The sequence below is a fragment of the Nuphar pumila genome, chromosome 12 (assembly GCF_984573655.1).
Source record: "Nuphar pumila chromosome 12, dmNupPumi1.hap1.1, whole genome shotgun sequence".
Classification (NCBI taxonomy): domain Eukaryota; kingdom Viridiplantae; phylum Streptophyta; class Magnoliopsida; order Nymphaeales; family Nymphaeaceae; genus Nuphar; species Nuphar pumila.
Window position 1 is genome coordinate 87,663,353 of NC_143260.1, and position 21,316 is coordinate 87,684,668.

Here is a 21,316-nt window from a genome sequence, read left to right on the forward strand (position 1 = left end):
ATAGACCGCCTTTCTTGAGAAGCTGGAATTCACGCTTGAGAAACAAAACTCTTGTTTCAGATATCTAAGAGTATGTCTGTGTCAACCTGTTCCACAATTTCATTGATGTGCAGTCATCGGGGATAGCAACTAGTACTTCCTGAGATAGGGTAGATGTGATGTAGGCAATTAATGCCTGATCTTTTTTCATCCAAGAGACATAATTCGAGTTGCGAACAAGCTTGGTAGATGTAGCCCCTTGTGCGTCTGTTTCCTCCTTTGCGATGAACTCTGGTGGGGCTGGAATTGATTCATCCAGATGACCAAAGAGATCCTGGCTCCTGATAAAAGAAACTATTTGTCTCTTCCAAGTCAGGAAATTGGAATTATTTAATTTTTCAGAAACAAGTTGGCTAAGGAAGTTTGATGACAAACCGGACTGGGTTGAAGAAGAATCCATGATTATGAGACACGTGAATATAAGGTAGAAAATACTCTAAGAGGGGATCAATGGAATGCTAATCAAACTTCAAGATAATGTGATTGTTTAAGTTCAGGCCAAAAGAGAACTGATTTATAACAAAATTCGGATCTGCTGCCATTTTTTTTTACAGATATCAGATCACGTAAATATTCAAAATATCAATTCGATATTCATGAATCAAGCCACCTAAACATGCTGTGTTCGATTAGCATCAATAGGCTAAAAAAAAATTGCCGTGTTCGATTAGCATGAATCAAGATCACGATGAATCGTGTTTTCAGATTAATCAATAATCAGTTTTGAAATGAGGGAATAGGAGAACAGATTCTAAGAAAAGGCAATCACGAGTTTTGTTTGGAACATAGTATTGATTCAAGAAGATGGGTCACAATGAGGATTTAAAAAAAAAACAGAATTCGCAAGTTTCAAGATGGGTCACGATTAGGGTTTCAAGATGAAAATGCAATAGATAACAGGCCTTTAAAGGGAAAACACGTGTTTCAGATGAAAACACGAAAGCAGTTTTAAGAAGAAATGGGGACAAGAAAAAGGGATCATCCTTTTGGGAGAAAACACGATAACATAGATTGCGAAAGAGAGGAAAAATAAAAAACAGAGAGAGAAGAATACTTTCCTGACCGAAATCAGATATTCTCTATGGTCATACCTTTTGGAAGCAATACCGAGCCCTAAATCCAACCTTGCTCTGATACCATGTTAGAACTTGAGTTTGCACCAAACCTGATCTGCAATAGAAGGAAAGAGAGAGAAGAAAAAGGTAGAAGAAGAAGAATACACAGAGTTGTTTGGGGCTACACAGGTTCACGATTTTTTTTCTTCTTGTTTACGTGACCTGATTTAATATATTTATGTATTAGGTTACAAGGTAATTCGGTTATGGACATGATTGTCCTACAACAAAACACAATATTACAATCGTGCCCCAGTAAGCACGTCAATCACGCAATCCCAGTTTGGGTCCGGATCAGGCCCAAACTGGTCCAGCACTATACGACACTTGATACCCTCCCTCAAGTTGTGTATGGTCTTGAACCATGGACAACTTAATCTTCAACCATGGTTGTGTAGAAACAAAGGTTCTTTCTTGAAAAGGTAGTTTTTTTATTTTTCCAAGAATACATTTTTCACATGTAAAAGCTTCAAAATCAGAAAATTTTCCCATGTTTGGAAAAAACTGAATCTTGGACATACAAGGATGGCCAAACCTTTTGTGCCAAAGATCCAAGTTTAATTTTTGAACATTACAACATAGTGTATTCTTGGGTATTTCCAAAAAATCCATATAGTACAAGTCTCCTTCTCTATGGTCTTCCCTAATAAGCTTCCCTGACTGGTGATCCTATACTCGACAATCACGAGAAGAGAAGAAAACATTACACTCATGGTCAGTTAATTGAGAAACAGATAAAAGATTTAGATTAAGTTTAGGAATAAATCTATTTTTTGGAATACAAAGCCTTCTGAGTTTTAAGTTGAGTAAGAGTAAGACTGAATATATGGAATGTCGGTTTAGTAAGCAACGAAGTAGTGATGGGAGTGTAGTGAAGCTTGGTGAGCAAGATATACCGGTGAATGATTATTTCAAATATTTGGGATCCATCATTCAAAAGTATGGAGAAATTGATGGAGATGTAAATCATAGGATAAAGGTTGGGTGGATGAAATGGAAAAGTGCTACTGGAGTGTTGTGCGATCGTAGAATGCCATTGCGGTTGAAGGGAAAGTTTTATAGGACGACTATTAGACCCGCTTTACTTTATGGTACGGAATGTTGGGCTGCCAAGAGACATCATATTCAAAAAATGAGTGTAGCTGAGATGCGGATGCTTAGATGGATGTGTGGAAATACAATAAAAGATAAGATTCGGAACGAAGAGATACGTAAGAAGGTAGGTGTTGCACCCATTGAAAATAAGATGCGAGAGAATCGTTTACGGTGGTTTGGACATATTCGGCGAAGGCTTAATGATGCTCCAGTTAGAAGGTTGGAGAAATGGGAAAATATATTAGTTAAAAGAGGTCGGGGTAGGCCTAGGAAGACTTGGATGGAGATGATAGGAAAGGATATGAATGCTTTGAACCTCACCGAGGACATGGCGTTGGATAGATATGATTGGAGGAAAAGGATTCATGTGGAAGACCCAAAATGAATTTCTTTTTTGGTTCATATCGCTGACCCCAATTGTTTTGGGATGAAGGCGTAGTTGTTGTTGTTGTTGTTGTAAAGCCTTCTGAGTTTTGTAAAATATTTTCAAAACTTCATATTCCTTTAATCTCAAGAGATGCTTCATCTGCAATAAAAACATTTGATGCACTTGAGTTATGACATTGTGATAGCAATTTTATGTTAGGTGTCATATGAAAGAAAGCACCAGAGTCAAGAAGCCAAAGAGATTTACCGGGATCGGAAATGCTGACGGAAGAGACAGCGGCTCTGACAGATGAAGAAGCTTCTTTGAGAAGTGGTTGAAGTGTCACCACCAATTGAGTTAAATACATATTTCCAATAGATATCTCACTTGATTCTTGTGGAGATTCGATTGTAGCTACTTTCTTTTCATAAGGCCTCTTTAATTTTGGACAATAAGTCTTGTCATGTCCTGGTTCACGACAATAATAGCAAATGACTTTTCTTCTTTCAAAGTCGCTTCTTTGTTTTTCATCATTAGTTCTCCTAACGTGTGGAGGTTTGTATGAGCGAACATGATTTCCCGGTCTAGATACTGCTAGAACCGAATCATCATCCCTTTTAGAAATTCTTTTCTTGAGTCTATTCTCTTCCATACTCAATTATTCTATTGTGTCTTCAATGAAAGGGACTTTTCTCTGATGGAGAAGAGCAGATTTGGTTTATTCAAATTCGGATCTCAATCCATTAATGAATTGGAAAAAATGCTTCGCATTCACTTGATTTTGACGAAGTTATATGTCTTGTGGACAATGCCACTTTGGTTCAAGGAAGGCCAACTCTTCCCATAACTTGGATAAGCTATTGTAATATTCTCTAATACTCTTATCCCCTTGAACCATATTGCGAACATTTTCTTGAAGATTACATATGTGGGCAATATCCTTAAGAGAGTGCATTCTCTTAAGATAATCCCAAGCATCATTGGCATGTTCAAACTTTGCAAGGCTTGAACACTTCTTCATGTCAACACTTGATATGAGCCAAGACATGATTTTAGCATGTCTCATTCTCCATTCTTTCCACTTTTTTTCGTAAGTGGAGATGGCTTTAACCTTTTCTACCTCCGAGAGAGGTATTTCTTTCTCTTCTTCTTTGGTGAGGATTAGTGTAGGTTCCACATCGGTTTTATCCACTAACCCCCATAATCTTTTTTCCCAAATGAGATGCTTCATGATTGAAGCCTATTTGACATAATTAGAATCATTGAGTTTTATGGGCTTAATGGTGACATTATCATTGTCATCCATTTTACAATTTGGGAAGAAAATGATAAGGAGAAGAGAATGATAAAATATAAAAGACAGATTAGAGAAGAGGATACTCTACCACAAAATGGTGAATACAAATAATCTTCCAAGCTTTCAAACCTGCACATGATTACACCTTCAAATAGACCATTTTTTTTAAAGAAACTTGAGTGGCACGCTTCCCAATGCACAAAAAATCATTTTGATTGCTTCTACCAATGGCTCTGATACCATGTAAGGAAGAGAAGCCCACAACAAAAATAGCTCTCAAATAATACTCACTCGAGCACAAGAACCACTAGGGTTCATACAAAATACCCGAAAAAGGGTATGCACAAAGAAGAAAAATAAACTTCATTAAAATGGGAGAAATCCCAACTCAAAAGTATATTTTACAAGGGGACAAAACCCCATATTTATAATGTTGAAGAAGGGAGCCATAGAAAGAGTTGTTGGACTCTCCAACGGCTCTAATAGAGTCGTTGGAGTGTCCAACGACTCTTTCATGGACTTTGCTTTTTGACAAAGGTCTAAGAAAGTGTCCAAAGGTTTTTGCTTTATGCTTTTTGACTTGGTCAAAAAGCATAAGCTTACAATGGTCCAAACCAAAAAAATAAAGTTAACTAGCTATCCTATTGTAACTAAACTAAAAGATTACATATGATGGGGTATTTACATATGAGATTGTCTATGAGATTACAACTTTTAACATTAGTCAACAAAATTGGCACCCTTTAAGGTACGCACCTAGGAATTGCAAAGCCTAGGCATTTTACTTAGCCTAGACCGACTAGGCTGACTAGTTGGTGCCTAGTCAGAGCTTTTGACTACATTGTACACAATGCACACAAAATGCATAGCATTATAAGGGGTCCATGTAAAACCTGTAAATTTTGAGAATTATAAATAAATAAAATGAACATCTTTATGATAGAGTTGCAAAATCCTTTTTGGGTTTTAAATTTCATTTATTAGTGATATACATGTTCAATTGTTCATTTCTGGCCGAATAAGGGTATAATTGGCATTTATAAAATTACTTTCGAAAATTAATCATTAAATGTGTTTAATTTATAATTAAATGAATGTATTTGATTGTGTTGATGATTTATCGAAGTGATTTCACAGTGTTTTGAGATTAACCAGATATAATTAGATAGCTTGTGAGTGATTTTTAAAATAAGGGCATTTTGGTCAAAAATAATTAAAAGGTTATTTTATTTTGATATAATGGTTATTTAAAATATTGTTAAAACAAATATCGAATAGGGATTTTTAGAGTTCTACGCACATTTCAAAGAAATCATTATAGACTCGATGTCCAAGTGGGTTCAGACCCAATGGGTTGACCCAATTTAATAATAATAGTTGGTTTTCTTAGATTTTGGTATTTATTTTAACCTTCTAATTATTTTCAAAACAAAAATTTCCTCGTGTATTTTATAATCATTCTATTTTTTATTTGTTTATGTGGTTTGGTGGGAACCGACCCACTTGGGCCAGACCCAATCAGAACCCATCACTTTTGGGCACAAAAGGGAGTTAATGGCGAGTTGGGTGGGGCCCACTAGGGACCCGACCCCTCTCTATTCCCTTTCTTTTTTCAATCTCAGTCGACCATCCCCATTCCTCCTCTTCTTTGCTTTTTTGAAGGGAGAACTCCCTCTTCTCCTCTCTTTTTTCACCCTAATCGACCTCTCTCTCTCCCTCCTTTCTTCTTGGGATTTGAGCACAGCACCTCCACCTTGGGTGTCATGCCCAAGAGATCTATGCCACCTCCATCATCATCATCATCATAATCATCATAATCATCATCATCATCATCATCATCATCATCAACGTCATCATCGTCTTCTCCAATCTTCTATCTCCTTCTTTCCCCTTTAGTCGACCTCCCTAGGGAATCATGCTTCTTGAAGAGTGTGCCAACAACGGGAAAGCTTCTCGAAGGATGTGTGCAACACGTGGAGTATGCCATTTGAGAGGAACCAGCCGACTAGCCTAGCCTCTATTGTCGATTTGGGGTTTCTTGTCGATTTTTGAGAAATCAACCCACCCAATTTCCAATTGGGTGCTGATTTTGTGTGGAGAAACCTTCCAACACTACCTAGATAATCATGTAGCCCTCTAGCATTTCCATCAGCGTGCAAAACACCACAGTTGAACCTCATTGTTTTGTATTCTTGGGTTTTCTTGGTTGTCGTTGTTGTGGTTCGTTGCAGATTGTGAAACCCCTAGGGATTTTGGGTTTCGCTATATTATTTTACAGGATCTATGAGGGTAAGAACCCTTAACTGAATTTTTTAGAATGCTATTTAGTTTGTTTTGTCGCAATCATGTGTTTTTTATTGCGTAATTGGATCATGCATATAGCGTAGTTTTAATTCTAGCGTAAATCGGTTATGAGTATGCCTAATAGATTGGATTCGTTAATTTTAGATTAATTAGCAATTCTAACATGTATTTAGAACCGAATTGTTAGAGTAATAAAATATACTTTTACGCTTTACATATTCTGAAATTTCAGTTTGCCTTGAGAATTGTGTCGCATGCTAAGTGTTCGGTAAAATGCCAAAGAGAAACTTTCCAAAATTGAACGCAATATTGGACATGTTTCAAAATCAGTTTTTAAGTGATGATTATGTGTATTTAAAACTCAAATTTGACGTGGTTTTGGCGTACATTTACGTTTTGGTTTTGATTATACCATTTTGTGTCATAAATGCATGTGAACATGTGCGAATATGCATAGTTAAATAGGTTGACATGCACCTTGTATTTTCAGATTTGAGTAAGTGTTATTGTTCATGTCCATAATTGAATATAGTTATATGCACTTGTTAATTCAAGTTTTCGATGCACATATCATGTTTAAATGTATGCACTATTTGCCTATATGAATTGTCATGCACGTAGATCAAAAATATGATACTTAATGTTAAGTATTGCAAGTGGCTATAAGCCAATGTACATTTGGAAAATACAAAACTTAAGAAATCGGGTAAATAACTTGTGGTAAGTGTGTATGATGCAATACATCGTACAAATATTGAAAGAAGTTCAAAGATCATGCAAAGCATGATTTGAATGTATGGGAATTGAAGTGTTTACCTTGTTGTAGTACGAAGATCATGCTTGACATGATTTTAGAATAATGGCCTGCATAGGTGAAATGAATGCACGTGTGACATGAATTTGTGTGAAGCATGTCATGCATGTTAGAAATGTATCATGCTTAAGAATATGTTACAAATGAATTATGCATGAGAGCATGTCATGACTAAGTCCTTCCTAAGGGCACGGACGAGTAAATCATGCATAAGGGCATGACAGGGTTATCATGTGAGATAATGGCACTGAAAATATGGCCTATGACTTTAAAAAAAGATAACATGTGAAACACGGGTCCTTATGAGGCGCCGGTGAAACTGAGCTCTTCGAGATGGTTGGGTCCATCCCAATCTCATGTCTTCTTTGGAGAAAGAAAGATGGTACAAACCTCGTGGGTATAAAAATGTCAGAGGAGTACGTGTGCCTCGTCCCCGCTCCACGGAAGTTATGGGGACAGGCCTACCCGAGAATTCATAGGGTAGGGCAAGAAACTCTGTGGAGTTAAGGAAGACGTTACCTATATATTTAGCTTGGACAGCGTACGCGGGCATAAGCCGGTACAAGGACTTCCTTGAAGAGAAAAACGCAAAACAAACCTTGTGGAGTATAAAAATGTTGGAGAACTATGTGTGCCTCCTTCCCGCCCCACGGAGGCTATGAGGACAGACCTATTCGGGGATTCACGGGTATGGCCAGAAACTCTGCAAAGTTAGGGAAAACGTTATATATATATATATATATATATATATATATATATATATATATATATATATATATATATATATATATATATATATATATATATATAGCTTGGGCGGCGTACACGGGCATAGGCTGGTACAAGGACTTCGTGTCTGTCTCACAATCACTATATTGCAGGATGGACCACCTAGACCCAGTTAAGTCATAGGCAGGAAATTGAAAATACATGGCATAATAAATACCCCTATGGTCGTTTCTGGGCAGCTATACCCTCTTTTGTACCAGATGGTTTTAAAATAATCAAGAGAGACAATGCATTAGATTTTTAAAATCACCTTTGTCGTATGCATAAACATAATGATATAGACATGTAGATTTATAATGTTTACAAATGCCATTGCATATGAGCATACATGTGAATGAAAAAGACATCTATTGGGTCATGTGATTAACCAGATGAATCAAGTCAATGAGTTGATTGAAATGTATGTGAGATGTATATGTATGTGTGTAACACACTAGAAAGGTTATGAGAATGGACATGTTCCTTAAATATAAAAATGCATGAGTGCATAGTCACGAGAATTAACTTATTCTTTTTACATTTGATAAATGTGGATTACATTTGAGCATGCATGTGAGTGAATATGAATGTCATATATTGACTTGTCATATGAATGACCAGACTATTCTTTTATAAAATAATGAATGTGAATGTCTCAATTTATTTAGACTTGTAAAGCTTGGTTGCTTAAGAAGCATATTCGTATAAGATTTGACTTGTTTGTTTATATGCAATCTATGGATCCATATGATATGATTGTAATTTGAAAAGCATGTGTGTGTTTCACGCTAAAATGGTCAAATGGGACTTTGGACTACTTTTTCTTTTGCAACTATATCTGATGGGATGGATTGATTATTCATTTTACGAATGAATGTATGAATATAGATTCCCTTGACTCTCATTTTAGAATAATGTGAATTACACTATAGTTGTACCAATACAAACTTGATTTGCATTATTCAAGTTCAGTTTTGGTGTATCCTACGGACGCATTGTATTAACGCCCAAACAAATTACAGATATCGTCTTGGGGAACTGAGATGAAGGATGGGACGCTATGCACTCGAGGGACACTCTTACCTGTTACGATATGTTGGGGATCTAGACTTTGGTTTGTTTTAAAGACTTGTAAAGATATTAAATATTTTTGTTATTTGGAATAGAATGAAACATTTTGCTTATCTCATGGTTTGATTTTAATTCCATAGGTGAAGCTATTAAGCTCACCCTTTTGAATGTTTCACATCTCAATGTTATTACGTAACTCCTCAAATGTCTTAACATTTAAATATATTTCGTCTTCCGCATTTACTATATGATTTTCGATAGCGTAATAAACTTAATCGAGTTATGTCTACGGATGGTTTCGTACTGTACCTGATACTAAGAGGCTAATATAAGCCTGTGCTTGCACTCAAGCGGGTTGTCCAGTATTTGGAACGTGGCCCTAGATGAGTTTGTTAACACATTACCCTTTGGAAGTCATGTTTACTTTTACACGAATGAAAATTTTTAAATTTTCTCGAAAATTTGGGTTTTGGAAAAAGTTTTAAAAGGATGGATTTTTTTGTAATGTTACAGTCCAACCCCCATATTTATATGCAAAAAGGGGAGTGAGAGGCTCCCCAAAATATAGTTGTTGGGGGCTCCCCAACAGCTAGAAATCTAGCTGTTGGGAGCTCCAACAGCTATATTATTGTTATATTGTCAAGGACAGAAAAGACCTTGACAATATAACATATTACAAAATAAAAATAAAAACAGCCCCTATTGGGTGACACCTATTACAGAAATTTACAATGGTTAAAAAGACCAAAATATCCCTAGAGCGTAATAAATATTACAACCATATATATATATATATATATATATATATATATATATATATATATATATATATATATATATATATATATATATATGCTCATACCACCCAAATTTTAACAAAAACAAATCAATGAAAAATAAAAAATTAGTGCAGAACAATAGCCACTCTACAGTCCAATACAGAATATTCTTTTAGAACCTTAGTTGTCTAGTCATTTCAACTTGTAGCACATCACTGAGCTAAGTTTTCATTTTTCACGTTTTTATTGCCTTGATAATAACAACATACAAAGTATTCTATAAGATCGCATATGATCAATACGCATTTCTAGCTTTCAGGCACTTAGTGATTCTGAATTTATCTGCAAACTATCCCAAATATCAACGACATTGCAAACATTCTCTAGATCACCTGAACATGGTACGCAATCTGAAGCAGAAAAATCCTGAAATCTGACATGAGTCTCTCTCTCTCTAAAAGATGTTAGAATATCAGCAGAGGTTATTAGTTTGTAGACCCTATCATTAACACCTAATACATACACACATACATAAATGCCTGCACATACGTACACACATACAAGTTGATCAAGAGAATACCTTGTAGTAAATCCATTCCTGCTGCCCTGAGCGTGGAGTATAACAAAGTGGACTATCACTACAAAAGGCAATCCTGGCTGTAGATAAATATAGTGTTCCTATGACAGGCCCAGACGAAGTTGATAAGTAGCAAGCAAATGCTTTTCGAAGCTGCTCCCCTGGCAAGGTCTGAAATGTCTGATGGAAAATCTTGCCTTGCCCACCTTTGATGAGAACCTTTGTCCCCTGAGAAATTCTTCCCATGGCTGCATCGGCAGGACTGGGACTAGTTCTCACTGTTGAAAAATGCAGCAATAATAAACATTTTCAGAAATGAAAATCACAGGTTCATTACTACATCATCTGTAAATGAAAAAGAATAGGGAACATTATATGGAAATAGAAAAAAGATTGCTGAAATATATTTCTTAATAGTAAAGCCCATTAGAATGCAGAATTATAACAAGACAGTAAAGGCCTACATGTTAAATGCATTGATGTAACAATAATCACATGACACAACCAGACAAATGATAAAAGACATCAACAATTGCTGACAAAGATACGAGTCACATGGATCATCTGCAATCAGACTACCCTTCAGGCATGTCACAGATAGACATAAAAAAGCCTTTTTCAGCACATGTTCATAAGTCATGGTTTACCACCAAGGATTTCTTCCATACAGATGGCAATCTTGAATAGAAACTCAAACATAAAAGGTACCAGTCATGAATCATCCGTAGAATCAAGGCTCATGAAAATCCAAGATCCGAAAGGGATTCAGTCAACAGAGTCAGAGAGAAGAAATGATAAAATGTTCCATTCAGCCTGTCCGAGTGCCTAAACTATTGATAGATAACAATATTGGATCTGGGTTTTGGCTGATATCTTGTAAAGTATTTATCGTGGGCAAATATGTAAAGTGCCTGTTGTATGTTATTTGCATATAATGAGAAAGGAACCATGATCTCCCCATTGGGAATCCTTGGAATAAAAGAAACAGCAGTCCTCACTCACATTGTCTCCCCTTCTTTGTGATTGCTCTGGACATGTATAGATACCAGTTTTAACATGGTATCAGGGCAGGAGTGTCTGATCGCATCTATTAAGGTACATCCTAAGAGATCTTGGGTTTTTCATCTTTTTATTTGTCTCTTTTCAAGTTTTTCTCTTTTCTGTCTGTTCCTTTTCTTCTTCTTCTTCTTCTTCTTCTTCTTTGAATTCCTCTTTCAGCCTTTAATCCTCTTTCTGCAGTTGTTCCCAAGCTAATTTGCTGGTATGACTTTCGTTTTCTCAAAAAAAAAAATCTGAATAACGTGATCTCTTGTTTTCCTAATTTCTGTTTGACGTCAACCTCTAGAATTTCTTTCTTCTTCGTTTCTTTTGGTCTTGATATCATAGATATTCTGCTGATTACGCATCCCATTTGGATCCAAAACCCAGATATCTGCAAATTCTGTTTTATTTATCTGCATATTCAGTTTTGCAGAAATTTACTTGGGGTTTCCTACATCATGTCATATATCTTGATATTGCATCAATTTTTTTTAGGTCAGAAACTATAAGTTTCTGATCAGATTAACTTTTGTGGGTGCCTGCTGCGAAATACCAACCAAAAAAATGGTCGGAAAAATTTAAGTTTTTGTTCTTGATACTGACATGATAGGCTGAATATTCCTGTTTATTTTATTCCCCATACTGTTCTTATTATCTTTCTTATTCATGGATCCAAATCCTCGGTTGTCCCTATCTTATACCATTTCACCTCAATTAGTTTCCGAAAAAAATAACAACTCTAATTTTGTAACTTGAAAGAGGCAAATAACTCCTTTTATTATGAGTCGATCTCTTTGGACACCTTGATGAGTCCATCGTCCCTCTACCAGAGTATGTTATCAAAGAGGAAAAGGATGACAAAGGGGTTGTAATTTCTTTTGTTCATGTCAAAAATCCAGATTTTATTTCATGGATGAAGAGGGATCAAGCATTGGTCGCCTACATCATCTTCACCTTGGCGCAGGAGGTTCTCATTGGAGTGCCTAATGATTGCACTGCTCTCTTCAACTTTGGACTAGATTAGTCCAAACATATTCTCAAATTTCATAATCCAGGGTAAAGTTTTTGAAGGAGCTTCAAAATTTGAAGAAACGTTCTATGTTGATGATGGAATACCTTAATAAAATGAAGAACATCACTGATCAGCTTGCTATAGTTGGCTATAAAATATCGAATAAGGCTCTCAGTGGTCTTGACCATGACTATCATGTCATCTCTACCAACTTATAGTACTCAAAGTTGCTTTCTACATTTGAGAATTTAAAAGACAAATTATTACATTATGAGATGACTTTTGTTGCTGATGTTGATGTCTCTAATGATACTCAAGAAGTTCTGATCACTAATGTCTCATGAGGCTGTGAAAGAGGTGGATATTTTAGAAGAGGCAAAGGACATGGTCGTGGAGGCAATCAGGGAGGCCGAGGTATACTGCCCACACCGAATATTCCTCCTAACACTGCTGCCCAAGGGTGATGCCTTATTCCTACTTACTTCATATGCAAGAAACCAGGTCATGTCAAGTGAATTGTTAGTTTAAAGAAAATCCCATATATAATTAAAGGACAACACAGAACAAGAATCAAGGCAATAGTCAATTTGGAGGTCAGAGTAGTGGAGAAGGTCATCTCTCAATAGATAAGCAATTGCTACTTGTTGTCCTTGCAGGACTCAATTTACAGCACAATGAGCAGAGGGTGTGATATCTTGATTCTAGAGCTGCTAACATTATAGGTGATGAGGGTAAGTTTTTAACTTTAGTTTATTATCATGGTAAAGATAGTATTGTTACTGAAGATGGGATTCGTCGCCCCATCACACACACTGGAAATGTGTCTATTCTTTTGTCTAAGTTTGGTTCTCTAAATCTTTCTAATGTCTTTTTCTTCCCAACATAAAAAAGAATCTTATTTTTGTTTCTAAACTTGTTGATAATACCAATTCATGTATGGCATTTACTTTGTCCGCTGTTTGTGTCAAGGATCCTCGCACGAAGAGGATATTTATTGAAGGCAAAAGATCAAGGAGCATGTACATCCTTAAGATCTTGCGTCTAAATGAGTTGGTTTTGTTTTGAATCCTAGTCTAGAGTTATCTAGTCCATCAGTTTTGTTTAGTACTTTGGTTTGAATAAAGCCAATGTTTGGCACAATCGTCTTGCTCATTGTAGTTGTGGTTTTATTGAAAGATTGGTTTCTTGTTTGTCAAAGGTGGTTCCTAGGCGACCTAGGCGCAGCAGGGCCTAGGCTTTTGGGTTCAGGCAGTAGGGCCTTATTTTACCGCCTAGGTTGTTACCGACAAAGTATAAAAAGGGAAAGGGTGGTGCATCTCTCTGTCTCTCTCTCTCTCGGTCTATTGCAACAACAAGAAGAAGAAAAAGAAGAACAAGGTACCCCCTTTCTCTCTCCTTCCTGTTTTTCCTTCTTTTTTCTTTTTTTTTCTTGTTTTTGTGAGAATGGCCCTAAGAGAGAGAGAGAGAGAGATGCGGCAGTAAATGGGGAGACTCCACTATCGAAGTCGTGCCCTACTTCATGTATATAAATATACAAAGTAGTAACTGGGTTGGACCAAATGTTTAGATCCATACCCAAACATAAAGTTATATGTTACATTAAAGAACCCAACATTAACTGGAAAACTCGATCCAGTTTATAATACAATCTTAATACCCTCCCTCAAGTTGTGCATGGTCTTGTACCATGGACAACTTGCCTTTGAGATACCAAAACCGCGCACTCGTAAGTCCTTTGGTAAGTAGATCAGCAACTTGATCTTATGTTGGTACATAGACTGGAATAACTTCTTGGTCTTCTACCTTCTGTCGGACAAAATGTTGATCTATCTCTATGTGTTTCGTTCGACCATGGTGGATAGGATTGAAAGCAATTTGAATGGCACTTTGATTATCACAAAACAGATTCGCAACCTTCACTTTTTCTCCTATCTCTGTTAATAAATGTCTTAACCACGTAACTTCGGCAGTGGCAGAGGCCATGGATCGGTACTCAGCTTCTGTGCTCGAACGCGCAACAGCACGTTGCTTCCGGCTACTCCACGCTATTAAGTTGTCATCAACATACACACAATACCCAAAGACCGACTTTCTATCGTCTAGATCTCCTGCCCAATCTGCATCTGCATACACTTCTAGTTGTCTATGTTCTCCTTTTGCCTTTGATTGACGATAAGCAAGCCCATCTCCAAGAGTACCCTTCAGTACCGAAGAATTCTTTTAACTGCATTCATGTGTTCTGTACGTGGATCATGCATGAACTGAGAGACTTGATTCACTGCATATACAATATCCGGCCTCATAAAAGTAAGATATTGAAGCATCCCAACTAAACGACGATAATATTTCGGGTCCTCATAGATTTCCCCATCTTGAGCACTGAGTTTATGGTTTAACACGCTAGGAGTATTCAATGGCTTGCAGTTTTTCATTCCTGATTTTTCCAAAAGATCCAGAGCGTACTTGTGTTGAGTCAACAAGAGGCTAGTGTCTTGTCGATCCACTTCAACCCCCAAGAAATATCGTAGGACACCCAGGTCCTTCATCTTGAACTTTTGGCTCAATAGGATCTTTGTAGCCTCTATATGCTTACAAGAACTTCCTGTAATAATAATGTCATCTACATATATGAGAAGTAAGGTGTTGACCTGATGTTCTTGAAAGATGAACAATGAATGATTGAGTTGAGAACGGACGAATCCATATCGTTGTACTTCAATGGAGAAACTGTCAAACCATGATCTAGATGCTTGTTTTAGTCCATAAATAGCTCGTCGCAGCCTGCATACATGTGTCTCAGGAGTGTTTTCTGCATAACCAAGAGGTTGCTCCATGTAAACTTCCTCCTTTAGATCACCATGTAAGAATGCATTTTTAACATCAAGTTGGCTTAGAGACCATCCATGTTGAACCGCCAAGGATAACACAAGTCGAATGGTTCCCATTTTTACAACTGGACTAAAGGTCTCGTCATAGTCTTCTCCATATGCTTGTGTGAAGCCTTTAGCAACTAGTCTTGCCTTATATCTTTCAATGGATCCGTCAGGTTTGTACTTGATTTTATATACCCACTTAGACCCTACAACATTCTTATCTGGAGGTCTAGGAACTATTTCCCAGGTCCTACATTCATGTAAAGCTCCCATTTCTTCATTCATAGCATCTGCCCATTTTGATGACAAGGATGCTTGGGGAAAATCGATGGGTTCTTCCTGTTTCTCAACCTGTGCAACAAATAACTGCATTTCTGTGGAAAAAATCTCATAGCTTACCCATCTTTCAATAGGATGTCTGATCCTTTCCGAACGTCTAACCTGCTCAGTTATGTGGGGTGTATCCCTTCTTCTGGCATATACTGCCCCTTTGAATCTTTTGTCATCTGGACGAGCAGTACCAGATGTCAAGGTTTCTTCTACGATGGGAGGCACAGTAGATCCCTGAGTAACTGTCAACATGTTCCCACTAGATTCTGCATTGGTTCCCATGGGCTCACACTCATCTATCACTGTGTGACATGGAGCAGAGTTATCCATCTCTAGTTGATCAAACAATTCATTCGCTAGCCATGGCTGATAGCTTTCTTCCTCCTTAGTAACCCTTGCATCTTTGTTCAAGATCTGGACATTACTCTCATCAAAGACAATGTTTCGTGAGATTTTAATGTGTCGAGTGTCTGGATCATAGCATCGATATCCTTTATACTCTTCAGCATACCCAACAAACCTGCATCTACAAGCTTTATCCTGAAATTTGTTACGTTGGGAACTGTCAATGTGAACATAGCATACACATCCAAACACTCGTAGTTGACTGTATTGAGGCTGGATACCAAATAACACGAAATAAGGAGTCAAATTATTCAACATTTTCATCGGTAAACGATTTATTACATAAACCGCAGAGTGAAAAGCTTCTGTCCAAAGACTTAAAGGAATGTGAGTGTCATGCAGCATACTTAGGGCACTTTCAATAATATGACGATGTTTTCTTTCTGCAACCCCATTTTGTTGTGGTGTGTGTGGGCAAGATATTCTACGCCTTATCCCATTGTTTTAAAGAAATTCAGTAAATTCCTTTGATAGATACTCTCCCCCTCCGTCACACTGGAATTGTTGAATACTTGTCGAGAATTGATTGACAACAAGAGCATGAAATAAACGAAAGAATTTGAATACCTCAGATTTGTATTTCATAAAATAAATCCAAGTATATCTGGAATAACTATCAATGAATGTGACATAGTAGCGACGGCCAGACAAAGAGGGTTGGGGAGCAGGTCCCCAAACATCAGAATGAATAAGTTCAAAAGGAAAAGAAGCTCTTTCATTTATTGAATTGAAGGGAAGTAAATGACTCTTACACAACTGACAACTAGAACAAAGGGAACCATCAACCTTATTATGCGAACTTAACCGTGAAATAAAGCCGCTCGACACCAGTTTCTCAAGAGAAGCATTATTACAATGACCCAAACGACAATGCCAAATATTTGGCTTATTATACGAAGATAAACTCAAACAATCCTTAGATGAATCCAATTTGAATGGTTGACCAATGGACGATTTTGATCCAGCTCTACGAACAGGTGAAGAAGTCTCTTTGAGGATATACATATTTCCCTTTCGCTTTCTCTCAACGAGCGTTTTCTTCGTGAGTGGATCCTTGACACAGACAGAAGAAGGAGTAAATTCGACGCAAGAATGAATGTCATCAACCAATTTAGAAACGGAAATGATATTTTTGACAATATTAGGAGAATGAAAAACATTGGACAATTTTAGGGAACCATCAGAAAGAGGAATATTCACATTTCCAGTGTAAGTTATTGGATGGAGAGCTCCATCTCCAGTTTTAATACTTGCATTTCCATGATAAGGGATAGGTTTCAAAATCTTACCAATATCACCCGTCACGTGAGCTGCAGCTCCAGAATCAACATACCAAGTTCCCTGATCACCCTGTTTGAAATTCAATCCTGACAAAGCTGATATTAAAAGGCTCTTGACATTGTCTTCATCCCATTGATTTCCTCTAGCTTTTCCCTTGCTCGACGACCCTGTGACATTCATTTTCCCTTTGTTTTGCGGGTTGTGCCAACAATTTGCCTTGATATGCCCTTTTTTGTTACACAAATAGCACGTTAGAACATTTTTGAAATTGTGATTTCCCGAAAAGCTACCTGACGGCATGCTAGGCGTGGGCAGCAATCCACGCCCCCCTTGATTATTTCTTATTAGTCCATGTCCTCCTCGAAAGTGGCCCCGTCCTCTCCCTGAGTTTGTCCCTGTAAACAATACTTCTTGGTTTCCTGAATTGTTGCCTACATCTTCTCCTTTAATGGAAATTTCATATTGTAGTAATTTCGCTCGAAGGTCCTCAAAGTTAGGAAGTGAAGGAAGACACAAGAGAGATGTTACCAGCATATGATAATCTGATCCAAGTCCGTTTAGCGCTTGTTGAACTTTATCCTTATCAGAAATCACACAGCCCACCATAGCCAATTGATCTGTGATGATCTTCACCTTGTTCATATACTCTGTAACAGTCATGCTTTCTTTCTTTAGGAGTTGAAACTCCCTCTTCAAATGCATAATCCTTGCCTCTGAGATCTGAGAATAGGTCTTCGCAAGTTGTTCCCACAACTCCATTGTTGAGCACTCATCTGGAATACCTACAAGAACCTCTTGCGAAAGAGTAGAGGTAATGTAGGCTACAACTGCTTGATCTCGTTTTCTCCAAGTGGTGAATTCAAGATTTCGAACCGACCTACTAGAAGCCTCTCCCTTATCGTTCACAATTTCCTGCACAATAAATTCTGGTGGTGCGGAGATCGTTCCATCTAGGTGTCCATAGAGATCAAGACTCTTAATGAAAGGCAGTATCTGCCTCTTCCAGGTCAAATAGTTGTTGTTACTCAGTTTGTTCGAGATAAGTTGACCTAGAAAACTAGATGGCAGGGTAGGAGAATCCATGAAAACTGAACCAAAAACTGAATGTATCTTACTGCTGCCAAACACTTAAGGAATGACTTTAGAACTGAAATAAATTCAGACCAGATTAAATGAAGAAGAAAAAAAATAAAGAATAAAGAATTGGTATTTTAGGTCTGGAAGGAATGACCAGAAATCAGAAATCGGGAATAAAGGGATGAATTTGGATCAGAAAAAAAATGATTCGCTTCAGATCTGAAGTGAACTCAGATCAAACCGTGACAGGGGAAGAAGACGCAGCAACTAAGAAAACATATCTGATATCAGAATACACGTCTGGGCAGATTCGGACTTCAGATAGTCTTTGGGTCCGAGTGTCTGATCCAAATCAGACGTGATGAACAAAAAAAAAAGGGAATATAGGTAAAGAGGACAGCAGTCACGCAGGGTAAAGAGATCTACTATTAGATCTACGATCAGATCTGACCGATAGTTGAAGAAAACAGAAGAAATAGAAGCAGTCGATGACTAAACAGAGAGGAGGGGAGAGGATGATCGACTAAACAGAGAGGAGAGGAGAGGATGGTCTACTAAATACCAGGGCACGGTAATAGAAAAGATGGCAGATGGAAGAACCTGGAAGAATCTGCACCTGGGACGTTGATCTCGCTGGATAGTCCTGGACGAAAGAGCACCTGCAGTGTCGATCTCGCTGGACATGCCCTTCGGAGTCGACTCACGGTGCAGAAGCCCGCTCTGATACCATGTGAGAATGGCCCTGTGAGAGAGAGAGAGAGAGAGAGAGAGAGAGCTGCGGCAGTAAATGGGGAGACTCCACTATCGAAGTCGTGCCCTACTTCATGTATATAAATATACAAAGTAGTAACTGGGTTGGACCAAATGTTTAGATCCATACCCAAACATAAAGTTATATGTTACATTAAAGAACCCAACATTAACTGGAAAACCCGATCCAGTTTATAATACAATCTTAATAGTTTTTTCCTTCTTTTTTGTTTTTGTTTTTCTTCTTGTTTTTTCCTTCTTTTTCCTTTTTCTTCTTCTTGTTTTTTCCTTCCTTTTACTTTTTTCATTTTTTCTTTTTGTTTTCCCTTCCTATTTTTTCTTCTTCTTCCTCTCTCTCAGTTTGCTCTCCTGTTTTTTTCTTCTTATTCCTATTTCTCTCTCTTGGTTTTCTTGTTTTTGCTATAATTTATGTTTTTCATATATATATATATATATATATATATATATATATATATATATATATATATATATATATATATATATATATATATATATATATATATATATATATATATATATATAACTGATAATATTATGTTTCAGTTATATTATATATTTTGTATTTCAGTTATTATAATGTATATTATACATTTTGTATTTGTGTGTTTCATTTATATATATATATATATATATATATATTCTGTGTGTGTAATTCATACATAATCTGTTTGACTATTTTTGAGTTATATTTTTCAGATTGAAATTTTAATCGAGTTCAGATACAAGTTACATGCATGTCAATGACTAATTCAAAGTTCTGGTACCGATTAAAACAAAAACATGGGTATTCACCAAATTGCAAGTCATGCACATTTGTTACAATAATAGTATACATCATAATTGCAAATTATGCACATATTAAAGACTTTAATTGGAAATTTGGAATCTTTTCTATCAAACATATAGTTGACTAATACAGGAAGATGCAAAAAACTAGTACTGCAAGAATTTTATATTCCGAGAAAATTTAAAAGAATATATGTCTCATTCTTTTTCATTTCTTGCCCATAGTGTCCATAGAAAGTTGAGTTTATATGAAAAGAGCACCTTTTATTCTTACCCATGATGCTCATATTATTCTACTTAAGATAGTTTGCATTTGGCATGCATAGAAAGCTAAATTTTATAGGAATAAAACAACCAGCCTGCTTGAATATGTTTTCATTCACTCATCATCTTCTATATCAGCTATTTGATTGATCAAGAAGAAAAATGGTTTTCAAACTAAATGTCTTGACTTAGCCAAGGATGATCAATGATCTTGCTTGTGGATTAATTTTCAAAACCCTCTCCACCAGAAATAGTAGAATTCAGCGTTCATTTTTTAAACAAAAATGACAGTACAAAGCATGTTGCCATGAGATATTTATGATTTTTTACAACACTTTGTGGTGGGACAAATAAATATGTGAACGTTGTCTATATTTATTTATTTGTATATGCATGGTGATGGTGTATTCAAAATTTCAAGATAATGCTTTGTTTGGGGAACCAACAACAGTAATTTAGTAAATCTATGGAACATGCAATTGATTTTTTTAGAAAAGGTTCCCTAGTTCTGGACAAGCAAAATTCGTCATGGAAGTGTCTACTTGTGTTATCGGTACATGTTTTGTTTATGATGACAAAAGTTGGCGAATTTGTTATATCCATTATAAGTCATGCATTTACATAATCATGAGATAAGTTATATTCATCTGTCACAATACACCTTAACTCATTCAAGCTTATTCTTTTTTGGTTTTAGAGCCAACACTCCATAGTACATGTTTCTATGTAGTTTATGACTTTTTGTGTTATATTTCTGGTTGACTGTTTTTGAGTTATGTTTCTGAATTATATATATATATATATATATGTGTGCTTAGTTGTCAAAGGTGGTGCCTAGGCGACCTAGGTGCAATCCCACCACCTAGGTGACTGGGTTTTGGTGAGGGTCCTATTTTACTGTCTAGGCTAGGACCGCCTAGCCCCAAAAGCCTTTTTTTTTTCTTTTTTTTTGGGTTGACGTTGACCACGAGTATAAAAAAGGGAAAGGGGCTTTCCCCTTCCCCCTCTCTCTCTCTCTCTCTCTCTCGCCCTTTTCGCGCTTTCTTCCTCTAGTGTTTTTGCAGCAAGAAAAAGAAGAGGTACGGCCTCTAAGCCTCCCTGTTTCTCTCACCCTCTCTTCGTCTCTCTCTCTCAGTTTTCTCTTTCTAGGTTTCTCACTCTCGTTACGTTTTTTTGCAGCAAGAGAAAGAAGAAGGTATGGAAGTTGCGCTCCTCTCTCTCTCTCTCTCTCTCTCTCTCTCTCTCTCTCT

The 21,316-nt window shown here is 36.9% G+C and overlaps 1 protein-coding gene across 1 annotated transcript in view; it reads right to left on the reverse strand.

Annotated features, from left to right (window-relative positions):
• LOC149821142 (GEM-like protein 1) overlaps window positions 1-21,316 on the reverse strand; it is a 58,803-nt gene that overhangs the window by 25,353 nt on the left and 12,134 nt on the right. The window contains exon 3 of the mRNA XM_089982555.1: window positions 10,230-10,504. Coding sequence (XP_089838681.1) covers window positions 10,230-10,504 — 275 coding nt within the window. The remainder of the gene's footprint in view (window positions 1-10,229; window positions 10,505-21,316) is intronic.